The sequence below is a fragment of the Humulus lupulus genome, chromosome 4 (genome assembly GCF_963169125.1).
Source record: "Humulus lupulus chromosome 4, drHumLupu1.1, whole genome shotgun sequence".
Lineage (NCBI taxonomy): Eukaryota > Viridiplantae > Streptophyta > Magnoliopsida > Rosales > Cannabaceae > Humulus > Humulus lupulus.
Window position 1 is genome coordinate 137,954,210 of NC_084796.1, and position 16,888 is coordinate 137,971,097.

Consider the following 16,888-nt stretch of genomic DNA (forward strand, 5'->3'; position numbering starts at 1 on the left):
GGACATTACGAGTTCTTAGTTCTGTCTTTTGGTCTTACCAACGCTCCAGCCACATTTATGGATTTAATGAATAAGGTCTTTAAGGATTACTTGGACAAATTCGTCGTGGTGTCATCAATGATATTTTTGTGTACTCAAAGGATGAAGTTGAGCACGAGGAACATTTAAGAATGACCATGTTCCGATTGAAAGAGCATCAACTTTATGCCAAGTTCAAGACGTACGAATTTTGACTTTCACAGATAGCGTTCCTTGGCCACATAGTATCCAAGGACGGAGTTGCTGTATACCCAACTAAGGTAAAGGCTGTGAAGGATTAGCCAAGACCTAAGAACGCGTCAGAGGTAAGAACTTTTCTGGGGCTAGCAGGTTATTATCAGAGGTTTGTAGAGGTTTTTTCTAAGATAGCCACTCCGCTTACCAACCTGACCTGAAAATAGCAAAGGTTCAACTGGATGGATAAGTGTGAAGAAAGTTTCCAGTTGCCTAAGGATAAGCTATGCTCAGCACTAGTACTTTGTGTGCTGACACCCAACGACAAGTTTGTAGTATACTGTGACGCGTCGAAGGAAGGTTTGGGTTGTGTGCTGATGCAGAATGACAAAGTGATAGCCTACGCCTCAAGGCAGCTGAAGGAATACAAGCAACGCTATCCAACGCACGATATGAAGTTGGCAGCGGTGGTCTTTTCATTGAAAATCTGGTGCCATTATCTTTATGGAGAACGGTGTGAGATTTATAAGGATCACAAAAGCTTAAAGTATTTCTTCACTAAAAAGGAGCTCAACATGAGGCAGCACATATGGTTAGAATTAGTAAAGGATTATGACTGTGAAATCCTATACCACCCGGGAAGAAATGTAGTTGCTGATGTGCTAAGTAGGAAGAGTTAAGGAAGTATAGTAGCGTTAGCTGGAACAGAAAAGCTGCTACAACAAGAGTTGATCAATGCCAGAATAGAAGTAGTCATTGGTCAACTAACTAACTTGTCCATCCAGTCAAGTCTGTTAGAAGATATACGGACCGGGCAAGGGTGTGATGAAACATTAGTATCTCACATAGCTGCAGTTAAAGAAGGCAAGGCCACAAATTTCTCGATATTAGGACATGGGTTCTTGAGATATAAGGACCGGGTATGCGTGCCGAATGATTTTGGAATTAAGATGAAGATCTTAGAATAAGGGCACAATACCCCATACTCAGTCCACCCAGGGTTGATCAAGATGACTCGCGACCTTAAGGCGTTGTATTGGTGGTCAGGAATGAAGAAAGATGTAGTGGAGTATGTGTCTAAATGCTTAGTATGGAAAATAAGATAGATTATATGTGCTTATATGTTTATGTTATGATATGTTTTATGCTATGCTATGTATATGTATAATATATCTTGTAGTCTTTGGGGCTTATAGTTGATTAGCTAGCAAACCCCAATATTTTTATGTTGCTTGGGGCTTATAGTTGCTTAGCTAGAAAACCCCAATGTTTTTTTTTTATGTCACTTAGGGCTTATAGTTGCTTAGATAGCAAACCCCAAGAATATTTATCATTTCATGGGTTAGAGTTATGATTTACCCTACCTCGACTAGTAGAGGACCAGGATCACATACTACCATGTGATCTAACCTACCTAGATTAGTAGACAGAGGACCAAGATGGTTTATCACATGCCATGTGAATGAGTTCATGGTCATTAATATTGTAGTCCTATATGATATATGTTTTTATAGTCATATGTTTATAGTATATGTTTATGATTTGGTCTTATGATTTATGATTTATGTTTTTAGTATATTTTCCTTGTTGGGCATTAGGCTCACTCCTTTATTTTTTTTAGCTTGATCCAGGAAAATGATTATGGAAGGTGGAACGATTCTTGGCAGCTTGACTTGTGTGTTAAGGAAGAATGGAATGAATGGACTGCGTGTCGATCGAGGATGACTTTGTTTTATTTTAATTCTTTTAAATTATGTTTTGATGTAATTCCGCACATAGTATTTAACAATTAAAGTTTATGTTTTATGTTTTATAACAATTGGATCCCATATCTATCACATTTTATATTTTTTTTATATTATCCTGTATTTGATACAATATTTTGGGCTTTCAATAAAGTTATGTTATTTCTTATGTTGATATCAAAATAGTAGCTATGTCTAGTAGTTTTAATGATCCAATGTCTTAGAAATAGTTGGGTCATTACAATATGAATGGCATGTTATAATGCATGAAAAAATATTAAACATTTTAATCACATTCAAACATTTATAATAAATAATTAAAATAAAAGCGGGTATGGTAACTTTTGGGATTTCTATAAAAATTACAACACTTGCAAAAAATATACATGAAAAATGTAACCTAGACTAACTTAAGGCTTGATAAAGAACACTTTGATCTTGAACCTTGAGATGCAGTCTTGTTGAGCCAATGCCACTCCTTTTCCATATCTATTTTGAATTATACAACTTTTAATTATTTTAATTAAACTTTTAAAATAATCAAACTTTGAGTTTTAACACCCAAAGGTTTCTAAGACCCAATTTCAATTTGGGTAATTTAATTCAAAAATAAAATTAAACAATTTAATTTTAATTTTTGATATTTTGATTAAAACAAATTTAATTATCGAAGATAACAATTAAAACATTTATAATTAAGGTAAGTAATAACCATTATTTCATTTATAGAAATTACCAATTTAAAACCAATTTATTTAAATTTATGATTTTTAATTAAATGAATAATTAAAAATATATTTATGGAAACAACACCCTAAGTGTTGTACCAAGGGGCCACATCATAGGGTGGTCTAGCTAGGCTTGATTGGGCAGCAGGGAGCCTGACGCAAGGGCGCAACTGGGGCGCGGGGGCATAGTAGGTGCGCATGGCTACATGCTGGAGGGTGCGGGGCTAGTAGCTAGTAGGCGCATGTAGGGGCGCGATTGGCGTGCGTAGGGGCGCAGCCTGGGCAGCAGGCAGGCGTGCACAGGGGTGAGACTGGGGTGCGCAGGGGCACGACCTGGGCAGCAGCTAGGGGTCTTGAAGCCTATGAAGTGTCCTTGAGTATTTTTGTATTTTTAACGATATTCCTATCCAAAGCTTTGAGCACTTAAACCATGATATTCCGGAGTGTTCTCTACACCTCAAGATGTGTGTGGGCACATAGAGAACATGAGTTTGTATTTTAGAAATCACAAGTATTTCTCAACACATGAGAACTTGGATTATGGTCTAAGAATGGCTAGAATAAAGAAGAAGAAAGAGAGATTTTTTGTCTAACAAAAAACTCTGAGAAATATTATGAATTGTCTCTATATCGTTGTGTGTTTCTATGTCTTGTCTTTTCTCTTCTTCTTCTATATCATATATATAGACATTCATATTACCTTATTATTTCTAATAATAATAGTAATATAAATATATTATAATAATGATGATAGGATTAGATTTTAGGTAAATATCTAGCTTACCAAAGTTGAAAAACCATTTTCAAATTATTAAATAAATAAAATAAAAACTACATAGATACAATATTTGTGTAGTGGTACACGCATGGCGCAGTCCTTGGACTGTGTCAGGTGTGTACTGCTATTCCCTTTTCAGGGATTTCGCATTTTTCTTTTATTTAATTATTTAACTAAATCAATCTCCCACAAAATAAGGTATTTATCTTTTTAAGGAAAAGATGACAACCATATTTCAAAATTTGAATTCAAAATTCAAAATGATGATCATCATTATCATCTTCTTTTAAAATTAAATAAATAAAACAACTATTTTTGACTTACCAATTTTGTTTTCTCTCACTCAAATAAAATAATTTATTTATTTATATATATATATATATAAGAAATTCAAAAATTTACATATTTAAATTAATAAATATATTTTCGAAATTAATAATTAATTCTAAATGAATTATCCAACCTCAATTATCATATAATTGCATACTTGACCCGAAGAATGAAATTCTTCTCAAATTCTTAAATTACAGTTATATATTACATTATTAATCAAAGATCTTTGATTAAATAATCATATTTATTAATCTCATGATTTCTCCACTAAAAATATGAGATTGAACTCTTGATAATTATAGACAAATATTTATTGAGTACTTTATTAAGAATAAAGTGTCCATTGATATATCATTACATACAACATTAATCCTCTATTAATGGTTCATAATTAAAAGGGAATAAAATTACTGTTTTATCCTTTTAGTTATATCTTGTTCCTAGAGTAGCATTGACTTTACTAGTAAATGTTACAAGTTTGCGACTTGAGCGCTCATAAACTTTTATGTTCCAAAAGTCAACCTAATAGGGAACAATTATTCAATCTATAAGAAGGTATAGATTCCATATCTGTTAAACTACGTCCTCAACCATATACATTATTGAGTCCCCAAAATATTTGTTCTTAGGTTGATCATTATGACAAACCTTAACGCATGAATCAAATGATCAGATGATATAGATAGGAGTTTATAGTAACCTCAAGATTAAGATCATCATGTATATGATATCGTTTGACGTGTTTGATTAATACTATCAAACGGTGTTTAAACAAGTATTCATAAATCACATCTGGTCCAGTTCTACATACTCTCAGCATGCAAAGTACCTCCTTTAAAGTGTCCTACTACATTAGTAACCCTGATCTATGTCACATGTATTCATAATACTAGTGACCCGTACTAGCAGTAATTAATCTAAAGATTCCATAACTTTATTTTATTGCGAACTATTTAAGTTTATTATCTTACTCTCGATCCTCCCATACCAATATGAGATTAAGACCACATAGATAAACTTTGAAATTGTTTTAAATTTACTTTATATTATCATATAATATCATACATAGTCTATATATAATAATAATTCAATTCAATTATTTATTTCATTTAAAACATTTGTCAACTACAATTGCTTTAAAGGTATTATTCCTAACACATGTATATTAGAACTACAATGGTATGTGAATGTGGTGTTGTTTGCTTTTCCCATGGGGAAGGCTTTTGAATGTGCTAATCATGCTTGATGGGTAAAGTTATTGACTGCAAACTAACATAGAGGTTAAGTACCCAAGGCAGTTAATTGGACCTGGTGGTGTTTATATTGAGGCTGGGAATTATAGCCAGGGCCTGAGCCCTTCGCCTGCCACTCAGAATTGGCAGCAGGTGTTTACAGATATGCAAGCAAGATTGTTGAGGCAAGAGGAAGATATTAGATGTTTAAAATAACAGGTTTTGTCAGGGAACACCTCTTCCTTTGTTATGCCAGAAATGACACCAATTTTTTCTCAGCCTAGGGTTGAGAACATGTGGGAATTTCTATATGAGAGATTTCAGGAATATTACACTCCAGGTTTTGAGGGAGTCCTAGATCCATTCAGAGCTAAACAATGGATGGGCATGATCAGTTTCGTCCTCGACAATATGAGGGTGGTAGGTCATGGTAGGGTGATCTGTGCTACTTATGTTTTACGGGAAGATTCCTGGATTTGGTGGGAAGTGGTATCCCAGACACGAGATACAACTGCAATGAACTTGAAATAATTTAGGCAGTTGTTTAATGAGATGTATTATTGTGAGCAGTTAAGACTACAAAGACAAATGAATTTCTGAACCTGGTTTAGGGAAACACAATAGTAACAGAGTATGTTAACAAATTTGGTGGGTTTGCCAAGTTTTTTTTATACATGGTACCCACAGATGTAGCTCAGAAGGAGTGATTTATCCAAGGATTGAATTCCGGGATAGCTCAAGGTATTAGAATCGCCCCAATACATGAGATCTCTACCTATGCTTAGGTGGTGGGGAAGGCTCTTGATGTTGAGAGCACAGGAAATGTGAATTGGAAGAAAAGTATCGGAGAGCACAGAGCTCAAGCAATGATACCTTCGTTTATTAGATAAGGCAGGGGTAGAGGCCCCAGTGATCACAAAAGAAAAGTTGATAACATTTTCAGTACCCTTGGACTAGATAAGGGGTTCTGAAATGATGAGATAGGTCATCAGAGTGAGGATGACTATTTGAAACTCTACCCAAAATGCACTTGGTACAATAGGCATCATCTGGGGGAATGCCGAGCAAAATCATGTTTCTTATGTAGGATTATTGGTCACTTCAAGAGGATTGCCCATGGCTAAGGAAGGATGAACCAAAGGGGGTGAACAACTCGACTCCAGCTCGAGTGTTTGCTATAACGCAGTCAGAGTCAGAGGCTGAGACTAAGGCTGGTTCCTCAGTAGTGGCAGGTCAGCTTCCTGGTTTTGACTGTTATATTATGTTGATTGATTTTTGTGCCATGTTGTTCTTTGTTTTGTTGCATTTAGTAGAAGCATAGATTTAGTAAGTGGATTACGTGGTTAAGATGTGATGAGAATTTGGAACCCTACTGGTAATTATTAAGAGATGGGTTAGGTTATTGTGGGAGAAGATTCATTAGTTGAGTTAAATAGAGTTGGTTATGACCGACTTTGATATGATCCTGGTTATGGATTGGTTAGCCAAATTTGGGGCAACCATAGATTGCAAGGAAAAGATGGTAACCCTTGGGCTTGAGGGTGAGAAACCCTTTATATGTGTTTGCACTGTGCATGGACCCTGTATACTTATAATATTTGTACTTAGAGCTAGAGATCTATTGCTAGATGGTTGCATAGGTTTCTTAGCTAGTGTGGTTGATACCACTTATACAACACCCTACTACCCAGGGACCATTACGCTGTGTATTTTAAACAGTGCTAAACTTGCTAGCCGAGTCATTTGGCTATAATCGTGTAACTAAATGTGATTAATGGTTTAGGGTTAAAAATTTTGGTCAAAGATACAGCGTTTCACTAAAACGTTTACTATATACATTGGGATCCCAAAATAGATTTTAAGCGCGGCTGTGGTAGTCGGGCAGCCGCATATGTACACATCGTCACCTAAGCTCTCCAACTCAAGGATGGTCAAGCTTTCTTTTACCTTTACCTGCACCACATAGCACCCGTGAGCCGAGGCTTAGCAAGAAAACTCAAACATGCACATAAGCAGACAATAACATGTCACAAAATCATAATAAGCATGCCTAGCAGTAATAACGATATTCATGCATGTAGGAAAGTACAAATAAATGTTTATGGAGTCCTGCACCCTGAGTAGATGACTAATAAGTCTTTCTGGGGAACTGCCCCTAAATAGATGACCAATAAGTCTCTCTGGGGAAATGTGCCCTGAATAGATGACTAATAAGTCTCTTTGGGGTCCTGCGCCCTAAGCCATGTGACATGTCAGTCACCTGAGCCTTTTAGCCCTGGCTCTGAGTAAATAGCCTTAGGTTAGCCAAGCGCTTTAGTTTTCTTCGACCAATTGTTTAGTCAAGTATTTAATGCTCATGTTGATTAGATATAATCATTTCGGCCTACGTTAAATATGCTAATGCCGCTCTTAACTCATAAGTCAATTCCGTACGACTTGCGCTCAATACCATTGTCAATGATGACTGATAAATTAGAACTTCACGACCAGTACTAAACACCATTGCTGAATCTGACTAATAAGTCAGTGCTTTCTCAATGAGGTGATGAAAACAAACATATATCATATGTCAAATATCTAGATATAAGGCATTCAACATGCTTAAATCAATAATCAATAGCATAATCATAATCATGCACAATTATAGAGACTCAAGCTCTGATCAATTCCATGTTCAACATTCATGCCATGCCATAACCATATGTATCACATACTGAGTGCAATTTTCTTACCTTAGGTTCGAGCATAAAATAAATAAAGAACGACCCTTGAGAACGATCTGTCCTTAGGCCCCTTAAGTGTCACCTAATTATAACCAAATATGATGTTCCATCAATAAAATGAGTAATAAAAGGGTCATGGACTAAAATCCAGCTCCCAGGACCTCGAATCCTACTAAAATCACTACAAAAATTTTGCTTATATATTACGTTAAAATATTACATATATTTAGAAGTGTTATAAATATATACTAATAAAAAAAAAGCTGAAATTTTACCTAGGAGGCGTGAAGTGAAAATATAGCGCCAAATGAAAATGAAAAATATCATTTGGGGGTTTCCTCTCTCTCTCTCTCATTCAGATTCTGCTCACCCTAATCACGCCTCATCCTCTCTCTCTCTCGCCTTCATTTTATCAGTTCCCTCTCCATTCTCCATCGCGCTCTCTCTCACCGAGTCTATCGACTCTCTCCATCACGCCATGACCACGCCTAGCTAAAGTTCTCTCTCTAACAGAGTCTATCGACTCTCTCTTCCTCAAGCCCCGATACTCTAAAGTCTGACTGAACAACACCACGTTTAGTCTCTCTTCACTCTTTCTCGTTGAGCTGTTGGAGCACACACGAGCACGGAGCAGCTAAACCAAGACCCAGGTAACCCAATCACTCACGAAGTTGTTAGTTTCTTCTATAGGTTTTTTTTTCTTTTTCATATTTCAAATTAATATCAAGAAAGTGTTTTGAATATTGATTATATATATTTGTTTCTAATTGAGATAACACAGAAAATTAAAAGTAGAGAGGTTGTATGGTAGCTAATTTAAACACTCACAGGGCCTCTCTTTCTCACGCTCTCCTCTTTCCCTCGCCTCTCTCAAATTTCACCTCACTGAAGCCTCTCTCGGAGTAGCTCAAGAGGTAAGGCATTTTTATTTTTTTTAACTTTGATTTTGATATTTAGTGTTTTAGTTTGTTAAGTAAAACTTGTGTTGATTTTTGTTTTGGTTTTGGGGTATTATCAGTGGGCAATGAATGGTTGCCCAACACTGGTTACTGAAATCACTCCAGGGCTGCTTCTGAAAGATGCTGCTTATGCTGCTGCTGCATATGTTTATTATGAGCTTTTAAATTACATGACCTTTAAAGATTGGTCTGTCAATTCTTTACTTTGATATCTATATTGTCAACTAACTAGTTTATCTTTCTAAATTAAAATTCATGAATTATTGCTGCATTTAAATTAGGCTCATGATTTGCTTCCATGAGATCTGTAGTTTGATTCTTCTCTATAGCAAAATGTTCAAGTTTTCTGCCTATTAGGGTTTATCAAGAGGAACCAGTACTAAAAAAAGTGTGTTGACTTGTTAAACTTAATAACTTGATAGAATTGATATCTGGTCTAGTGTGTTAATTAGGTGGGGTTCGGGTGGGGAAATGGTGCGTGTAGCATGATGCGTTTTAATGTTAGCCTCAATTTTATGCATACAGTTTTGATGAGAATAGTGCATACGATTGGTACACTATTGTTGAAGGGTTGTAATATTTTGTTCTCAACATGTTAAAGTGCCTGAATTCGCCCCAACTGATAGTGTCAATTGTTTTGATGAATAATAGTGCCAGAAGTGGTTAGGATTACTTGACTTGTTCACCCTTCTAAAGGCTAGGTTTAAAGCAATACTTGTGATTTAGCTAGAGAGTTGGTTTGTACGGTCGGTTGTCTGTTAAAGTTAGCTTATAGTTTGACATATCTATTTATTTCAGGCTCTAATATCTTCTTGGGTTTGTTATATTTACATGATTTTGTCTTCCTAATGTGTAAATTTGCAGGTTTAATGGTGCATTATCACTTGATCTCTCAAATGATCATCCAAATATTCGTATCATCCATCGGAAAGTCGCAATTATATTGGGACAATGGGTTTATGAGGTTATATATTTATTTAGTTTGAGATTGAGTTTGAAGAAAAATAATACAATTTTGGTTTTTTTCTTCTGTTTATCTGGATTTATGGCTTGATAGAGATGATAATGGGTTTTAAGTCTCAAATACAGTAGTTTTAAGGAAAAACTGAAGTTTAGGTTTATATTTTTGCATTGAATAGTATTTTTATTTTTTTCTATGAAGTTTCAGGAAAGATAAATACAACATTTAAATTTGTGATTAACTTATTTAGTTTTAGTTGGCCAAATTCTTAGACAATTCGCAGTTAATGTAATAGGGTGTTCATGTAAGATGTTAATGATGTTGGGTATTATGGTCTTGCAGCTAAGCTTCTATGGAGGGGTGCTGAGTGTTGGAATGAGTGTTTAAAGCTTTTGGGCGTTGCTGAAGCAGCAGAAGCATCAATGGATTCTGACCAGTTAAGCTCTGGAATTTCAGATTTTGATACTCACTTTCAAGGCCTCATAGTTCAGAAAAGGTCTCCTTCTCTCTCTCTCTATATATTTATATAACTGCAGTTGTCTCAACTTATTTCTATATTCTATTCCATATTTGTCATTTGTGAAATGTTCTGTTTTAACTAGTGTGAAGTATATGGTTGTTGTTGATGAATGGAATGCACTAGTACATAATGGAAAACTAGGCGAATAATGCATTTACAATAATGGAAAACATTAATCTAATATATTTTAAATTTTTTTGAAGTTTTATAAGGTGTTTATATCATTGAGCTGAATAATGAACAAATTATAGACAGATTATGTGTGCATAAATATATTCTATGCAGTGATTATCATTGCTGTTGAGCTTTGATCCTGATGGTTTTTAAATTTGAATGCTCTGTAGGGCTACTATTTTTCCATTATCATTATATTTAGTTTCTCGACCCCAAGTTTTTATCTTTTTGTTTTCATTCTGTGTTTTAGAACTACCACAAAAAACCGTCTTTTATTAAGTTTGAAATATTTTTGTTTTATTCCTAGGGCAGGACCTTTTTGGAAAGATAAGTTATATTTTCGAGTATTGGACAATCCATAATTTTTTCTATAACTTACTTTGTTTCATTCATTTTCCTTGAAACTGTTTGATTAATTTACTACAAGAAATTGATAGAATTGATATTTGGTCTAGTGTGTTAATTAAGTGGGGTTCGGGTGGGGAAAGGGTGCGTGTATGTACGTGTGTGATTTAGATAACTGCTTGGTGCATATGTGTTTTTCTGTTTAACTAAGCGTTCAGCTGTAAATTTTGTATAGTCAGTTTTCAAATGTGAAGAGCGTAGAAAGAAGTTCTAGGCCATTTGTAATGCGTGTTCTCAATGATGAGGTGGATGACATTGACAATGCATATGAGGAAGCTCAAGATAGAAGCTCCCTTTCTGCTAATAAGTTTAATTTTAACGACCTTTATGTTAGGTATGCATTTAACTGGCCTTGATTGTTTTCCTTTACTTATATTCAATTTATCAATTCAAGTTTTGCATCCCTATTCTGTCATCAAAAGCTTTATTCAGCTGTTGTGTATTCATGACAGACTTCTATGATATTTCTATGGTATGTGATATCGCATTGATTGTTAGAGATCTCGCTAGTTTCTATTAATACTTTGTATTTTCTTGATTTATCTCTTAGTGATGATGACGACTCTGAGAATGAGTCAGCACTTGAAATTCAGCCATACTTGATGGAAGAAACAGGATTGGTGGAAGGAGGTTTGATGGAGCTAACCAGTGAACATCAGCTTGGGGTCAAGGTCTGTAGCTATCTAGTGGATGATGTTCCGTCTGATGTAGAATTTGTGCATAATTTTTGTTGCAAAGTGTTTAATTATTCAATTAGTATTATGAATAACTAAGGCACATATCTCTTGAAGAGAGTATCTCATACCTTGGCTACATGCTCGAGCTCCAAGGTTTCCCTGCAATTTTTTCTTCTTATTGTGGTCATAGAATTCCATACTTGGTGGATGACAATATTAATTGGCTCAATAAACAGGAGGAGATTAGGAACAAAATTTTTACAATAGAGTCAGATCTGATGAGTGAAAATGAAAAGGTTTCTTCTGCATTTCTTTGAGTTAATAAGTATGGAGAAGCAAGGCGTGAAAATGAGAGAAAGCTTGATACCCAATATCAACGAAAAAGGTAAGACTGCAATTCCTTGGTTAATAATGTTGTATTGTTTTTTTGCCTCCCCTCATTGAAGTGCTCATGCTTTTGATATTTTTTTTCCCTGGAATTTTAATGATTTCACATCTCCTTCTTCATTTTTATTGTTTAAGTCAGATTTGGACTTTCTGTTTTCTAATTTTTGGGTCATCATCTGTAGTGCCGAAGCACTTGATAATCACTTGACTGCTATCCAAAGGGACCATGAACTCAGGTCCCAGATAGAAGAAAGGAAAATAAGAAGTGATGCGGCTTATGAAGGGGCCAAAAGAAAAGAGAAAGCTCTCCTGGAAGAAAAACTCCGCCAAGAAAAAGCCAAAGCAGAAGCTGAGGTTTGTTGACTTTGCCCAGATTATTCATTTCTTTTGGTAGATGTCTAAAGATGGTTGTCACAGTCCTCTATTATTCTCACATATTCTTCTGATATAATCTTAATGCGCTTTGGTATATTATCTTGGTTTTATGTTGTTGTTAGTAATAAAAGTACTTTCTGATGCAGGCAAAACTCAGAGCTGAAGAAGCAAATAGGGCTGCAATGGAAGCTCAGAGAAGAGAAGAAAAAGAGGCTGCTAAAAGGGAGGCCAATGAAGCATCAAGCTAGGCTGTTGTTCAGAAGGAAGCTTTAGGATTGCAAACTAAAGCCAAAACCAAGGAATCTGAATTTGAAAAACCAATAAATTCAGCATCAGCAGGTAATTTGGCTACCAGGCAAATATAGCAACCTTGTACTGATCTATAGATATAATCATTTGCCTTTTTATCTAAAAATCTAGTTTAGCCCTAGTTTTCACAAAGATGAGCTAGGTTTTGGCAATAGTTCATTTTTGACACTCCACTGTATTCCCCTCTGTTTTTTTTCAGTTTATTCATGTTCTCTGTACTCTTTTAAGAATTTTTCTGTTATCTGATGCGTGAAAGGGGCTATTGGTGGTAGGTGACATTACTAAAGCTGCAGAAGCTGCACTAAAGTTGGAGCGTGAAAATTAAAAAAGTTGGAAGACTTGGATGAAGGAAACAAGGCATTAGGATTGAATGTAAATAAGGTTTGCTCTCTATATTGTAATTCATATTTATTTGAAAATTGTTAATCTCTATTTGGTAACTAGAAACTAGTATTTTTGTTTGGGATTTTCTTGCAGCATTCTTATAGAGTTTAATTGTTTAAGTATATTAAGCTTTAGTTTATCTTGACAGGAGGTTTCTACTGGTGTGAAAAAGTTATTGAGGGAATCGTCTGGCCAGTACAGCGACTTCAGTATTCTTTCCTCTTTAAATTCTCAGGTAAATCATGTAACTTACTGTTTGTTTAGTAGGATATATGTTTTTATATATATCTATAATATTTTAGGTGAAAATTTATGATCTTTAAGAAAGTGTTAGATGGTACTAGATGCATTAGATCAATCCATATGTGTTGTTTTAGGTTCAGATCACTTCCAGGACTTTTCAACCAGACCCAAAGGGATATCATAGAATGTGAGAACTCTGTCTTCCTAAGAGTTTGTGGCTGCTTAACTAGTGAAATAAGAATTGAAATTTCTTATCATTGATACATTCTGTCTCTAGATGGAAACCAATTAAACCACACTTGCATAAATGAGATCACTTGAATATGCTGTCATTTCTTCGTCGAGGGTTCTATATTTCTCTACTGAGAGTGTGGATGCATGTGTTGGGTCTTTAAAGATTATTTTGCATGTTTTAGAGGTAAACTTATATTACTAACTTTTTAAAGTTAGCCTTTTATTAGCCTATAAATGTAATGTCTGCTTTTATTACCCTTTTCATTCTTCCTTTTTATACACATTACTGTATTGAAGTCATAGGTTGTCTATGATTTTTCATGCTTACGTTTGACACTTCTATCAGATAATAGTACATATTCTTTGATTGCTTGATTGATGCTTTTGAAAGTATAATACAGATATATTTAATAAGAGCTAATAAATTCATTAATGCAACATGGATGACATGAGCTACCACTTTAATAAGTTCTAATCTTCCAATTTTATCAGATACTATATTGTGTAGTGACATAATATATCAAGTGACCGATTACACACATGCACAGGCACACACTAACACCTATACTTGGATTGACTGATAAAATCTTATAATTTCATTACATCCAACATAGAAACCTAGAATTACAACTTTCATGCATTTTTAATTAATACAAGACAATTTGGTTCAGTTTTTTTTTTTTTATAAAAGCCCTAGAATTACCACTTTAAGTAATTGCTGGTGTGATTCCATTATTGCACTCGAATATTACAGGTGTGTAGATGTGACTAGAGCTTACAGTGCTCTAAAGACGGAGCTTAACATAAGCTAGATAGCAATAGGCCTTTTGTGGACTACAACTGATTTTATTGCAAAGGGGATTACACATGGACCTGTGGAAGAAAGGGAAACAGGTATATGACAAGTGCACAACAAATGGACTCACAACAAAGACAAGTGCACAAAGGATGATGAATTGAAGGATGGAGCAAGTTTCATGCATGGTTTACTTTTGTGTATCTTGTAATTTTTTGTTGTTCATTTTTGAAGTAAAAAATGTTCAAGATTATAAAACTTTATTATGTTATGCTTTCAAACTTAAGTTAGAACTAAGATCTCATGAAATAGACACATTCAGTGTTTGAATTAGTTATTGTTTAATGTAATACTTATGGTTTATCAATCTATTGAGAATTATATTTTATGATTAATTTTGATTTTTTTTTTATCAAAATACAATAATGAAAATCTTTTAATTAAAAAAAACTTATTAGTACCCTTATCACAATAAAAAACCTTAATATGTTATGATTTAGAAACATATTATAAGCGTAATAAATTGTTATGACTTATATAATATAACAAACTAAAAATGCTATCAAAATAATCAAATGTAACTGTTGAAAAGTGTTATGCAAAAAGTATAAGATTAAACTTCAAATTTATAACCAAATACTCTAACTAAATGTTATTATTTGAATATTATAGCAACTAAAAATGTGTTATTTAATAGTTTAAGATAACATCGAACATAACATTCGAATACTGTTATAGAAAAGACATGACTTTTAATAACATGGGCTATGTTAGCATTTTCAGAAGCGTTATCAATACTCCCGGTTAGCAGTTTTTAAGTGTTATGAATACTGTTTTTTCTTATAGTGAATGGTTAGTATATTCGGTCCCGAGCCTTGAGATTTGAAAACTGTAAAACGCCCTTAACTAGTTCTTAATAAAACATTCACATTTTCAATGGTTTATAATAGAAAGCCACTTATTATAAAGGTTTCAGTGGGTTCTTGCTTAAAACATGCAAATTGGGCCCAAAAGTTTAAAAAGAAAATATCAGTTTTATGCAAAGTTCTAAAACAAACAATAGTTTAAGTACCATTGACAATTTTTAAGAAAATCTCATTAAACATAACATTATTAAAAATGGCGTTTAAAGTTGATCGTTTCTCGTCCATAGGATGCCCCACGCCATACACACCAGGAGGACGGAACTTCCCACATCACCACGCGTGTCGCAGAGAAACCTATTTGCTACCTGGAAGGGAAAGTAAGGGGGTGAGCTAAAAGTCCAGTAAGGAAGTACAAACAACAAGCAAGTAAGATACTACAATTTACAAATAATATCATTCATCTTTATACATCATAACATCATCATAAAATTGGCATCAATATCATAAACATAAACATAATGCCACCATCATATCATAAACATCCTAACATCATAACAAAATTATAAACATCACCAAACATCATAACATAATCTTAAACATCACCAAACATCATAACATAATCATGAACAATTCCTTGTGAACATGGCTCGCTAACTTTTCCATGCCACCCTTTGGGGTAAACAAGAGTCTCTGGTCCTTGAATAACCTCGGCGCATCCGCCCATGGAGTTACGTCTTCATATCCTTAGTAACTCGGGTTATGTCTTCTTTATTTAGCAACCCATTTTGATGTGACGCGTTCATCACGCTAACATCCATTCATATCATACAATATTCATACAAGCCAACATATCATCACATTATGACATTCATAATTCATAACATTTCATTCACACAATTGTCTTACCATTCATAATAAAACATTCATAAATTCTATCTAACTTCCTTACCTCAGGTCCAAGCTAAGTAAAACCACAACTTCTCAACGAGCCTATATCATAATCAAAACGGCATTCCTTAGCTTCATGTAATTACTATTTTGCCCTCTCATATAACTCATGTGTGCATGGGCCATGCACACATGGTAGGAGTTACACACAACATACACATATCATTAATTACACATAAGGTCATAAAAAGAATAATGCTCATTCTACCTATATTGCATGCATGATCTTTCTATAAAAACTACATGGTTGCATAATAGACATTATTTTGGACGTAAAAGTGAATTTTCATGTAACATGCATACGTGGGAACGTTGCGTAAATGGGGCGTTTAAAACGATAATTTCATGCGTCTTACTTCTATCGTTTTATAAATAATAGACTTGTTGCATGTTTTGTTTACCATTGTTTATCTTCTTAAAATTACTAGGTTGATTAAATCTCCCAAGGCGTTCTTTTTATCTCATAAAACAATTTTATTTAGCCATTAAAAATATATAAAAGACCCATTTATTATTTTTAAATTACAAAGAATGCAAAGGCATTGGAAATTATTTTAAAAAGAAAAATACCTATGATTATCATGTCTCCTTAGAAAATAACAATTTAATTTAAGTTAATAGAATTACATAATTTGATGTGAGAAAAATAATAATTTTAAGTGTGGGAAAAATATATTTTGTGTGAATTATTTTTAATATTTAATTTTTATGTAACACAAATTCATATGTGAAAATTTAATCACTATTTAAAACTTTTTAAACTAAACTTTCAGCCATCATTTTAAAAATCACAAGTGAATTAAATCAAATATTTTTCTTAATCTAATTAAAGAAAATCATAACTTGTAAAATAATCACTCATATTATATTAAAAATACCACTTTTAAATTTTACCATA

General features: G+C 33.9%; 1 protein-coding gene across 2 annotated transcripts; it reads left to right on the forward strand.

Annotated features, from left to right (window-relative positions):
- The first annotated feature begins 9,950 nt into the window (after positions 1-9,950).
- LOC133829194 (uncharacterized) lies at positions 9,951-12,455 on the forward strand. Of its 2 annotated transcripts, none has more exons than XR_009891610.1 (5): positions 9,951-10,168; positions 11,322-11,442; positions 11,685-11,833; positions 12,018-12,189; positions 12,357-12,455. XR_009891610.1 is itself a non-coding variant. In XM_062259059.1 (5 exons), the coding sequence occupies exons 1-3, from the start codon at positions 10,996-10,998 to the stop codon at positions 11,763-11,765; spliced, it is 312 nt and encodes a 103-aa protein (XP_062115043.1). In that variant the 5' UTR covers positions 10,976-10,995; the 3' UTR covers positions 11,766-11,833; positions 12,018-12,189; positions 12,357-12,455. The 2 variants fall into 2 exon arrangements, 1 of the variants encoding a protein (XP_062115043.1); XM_062259059.1 differs by lacking the exon at positions 9,951-10,168 and adding an exon at positions 10,976-11,105.
- Positions 12,456-16,888: the final 4,433 nt, after the last annotated feature.

Bases quoted from the DNA above. Each gene is read 5' to 3' on its own strand.
- LOC133829194 (XM_062259059.1), top strand. From the start codon at position 10,996: ATGCGTGTTCTCAATGATGAGGTGGATGACATTGACAATGCATATGAG. The intron at 11,106-11,321 runs GTATGCATTTAA...TTTATCTCTTAG, and splicing joins TTTAACGACCTTTATGTTAG to TGATGATGACGACTCTGAGA. The intron at 11,443-11,684 runs GTCTGTAGCTAT...CTCAATAAACAG, and splicing joins AACATCAGCTTGGGGTCAAG to GAGGAGATTAGGAACAAAAT.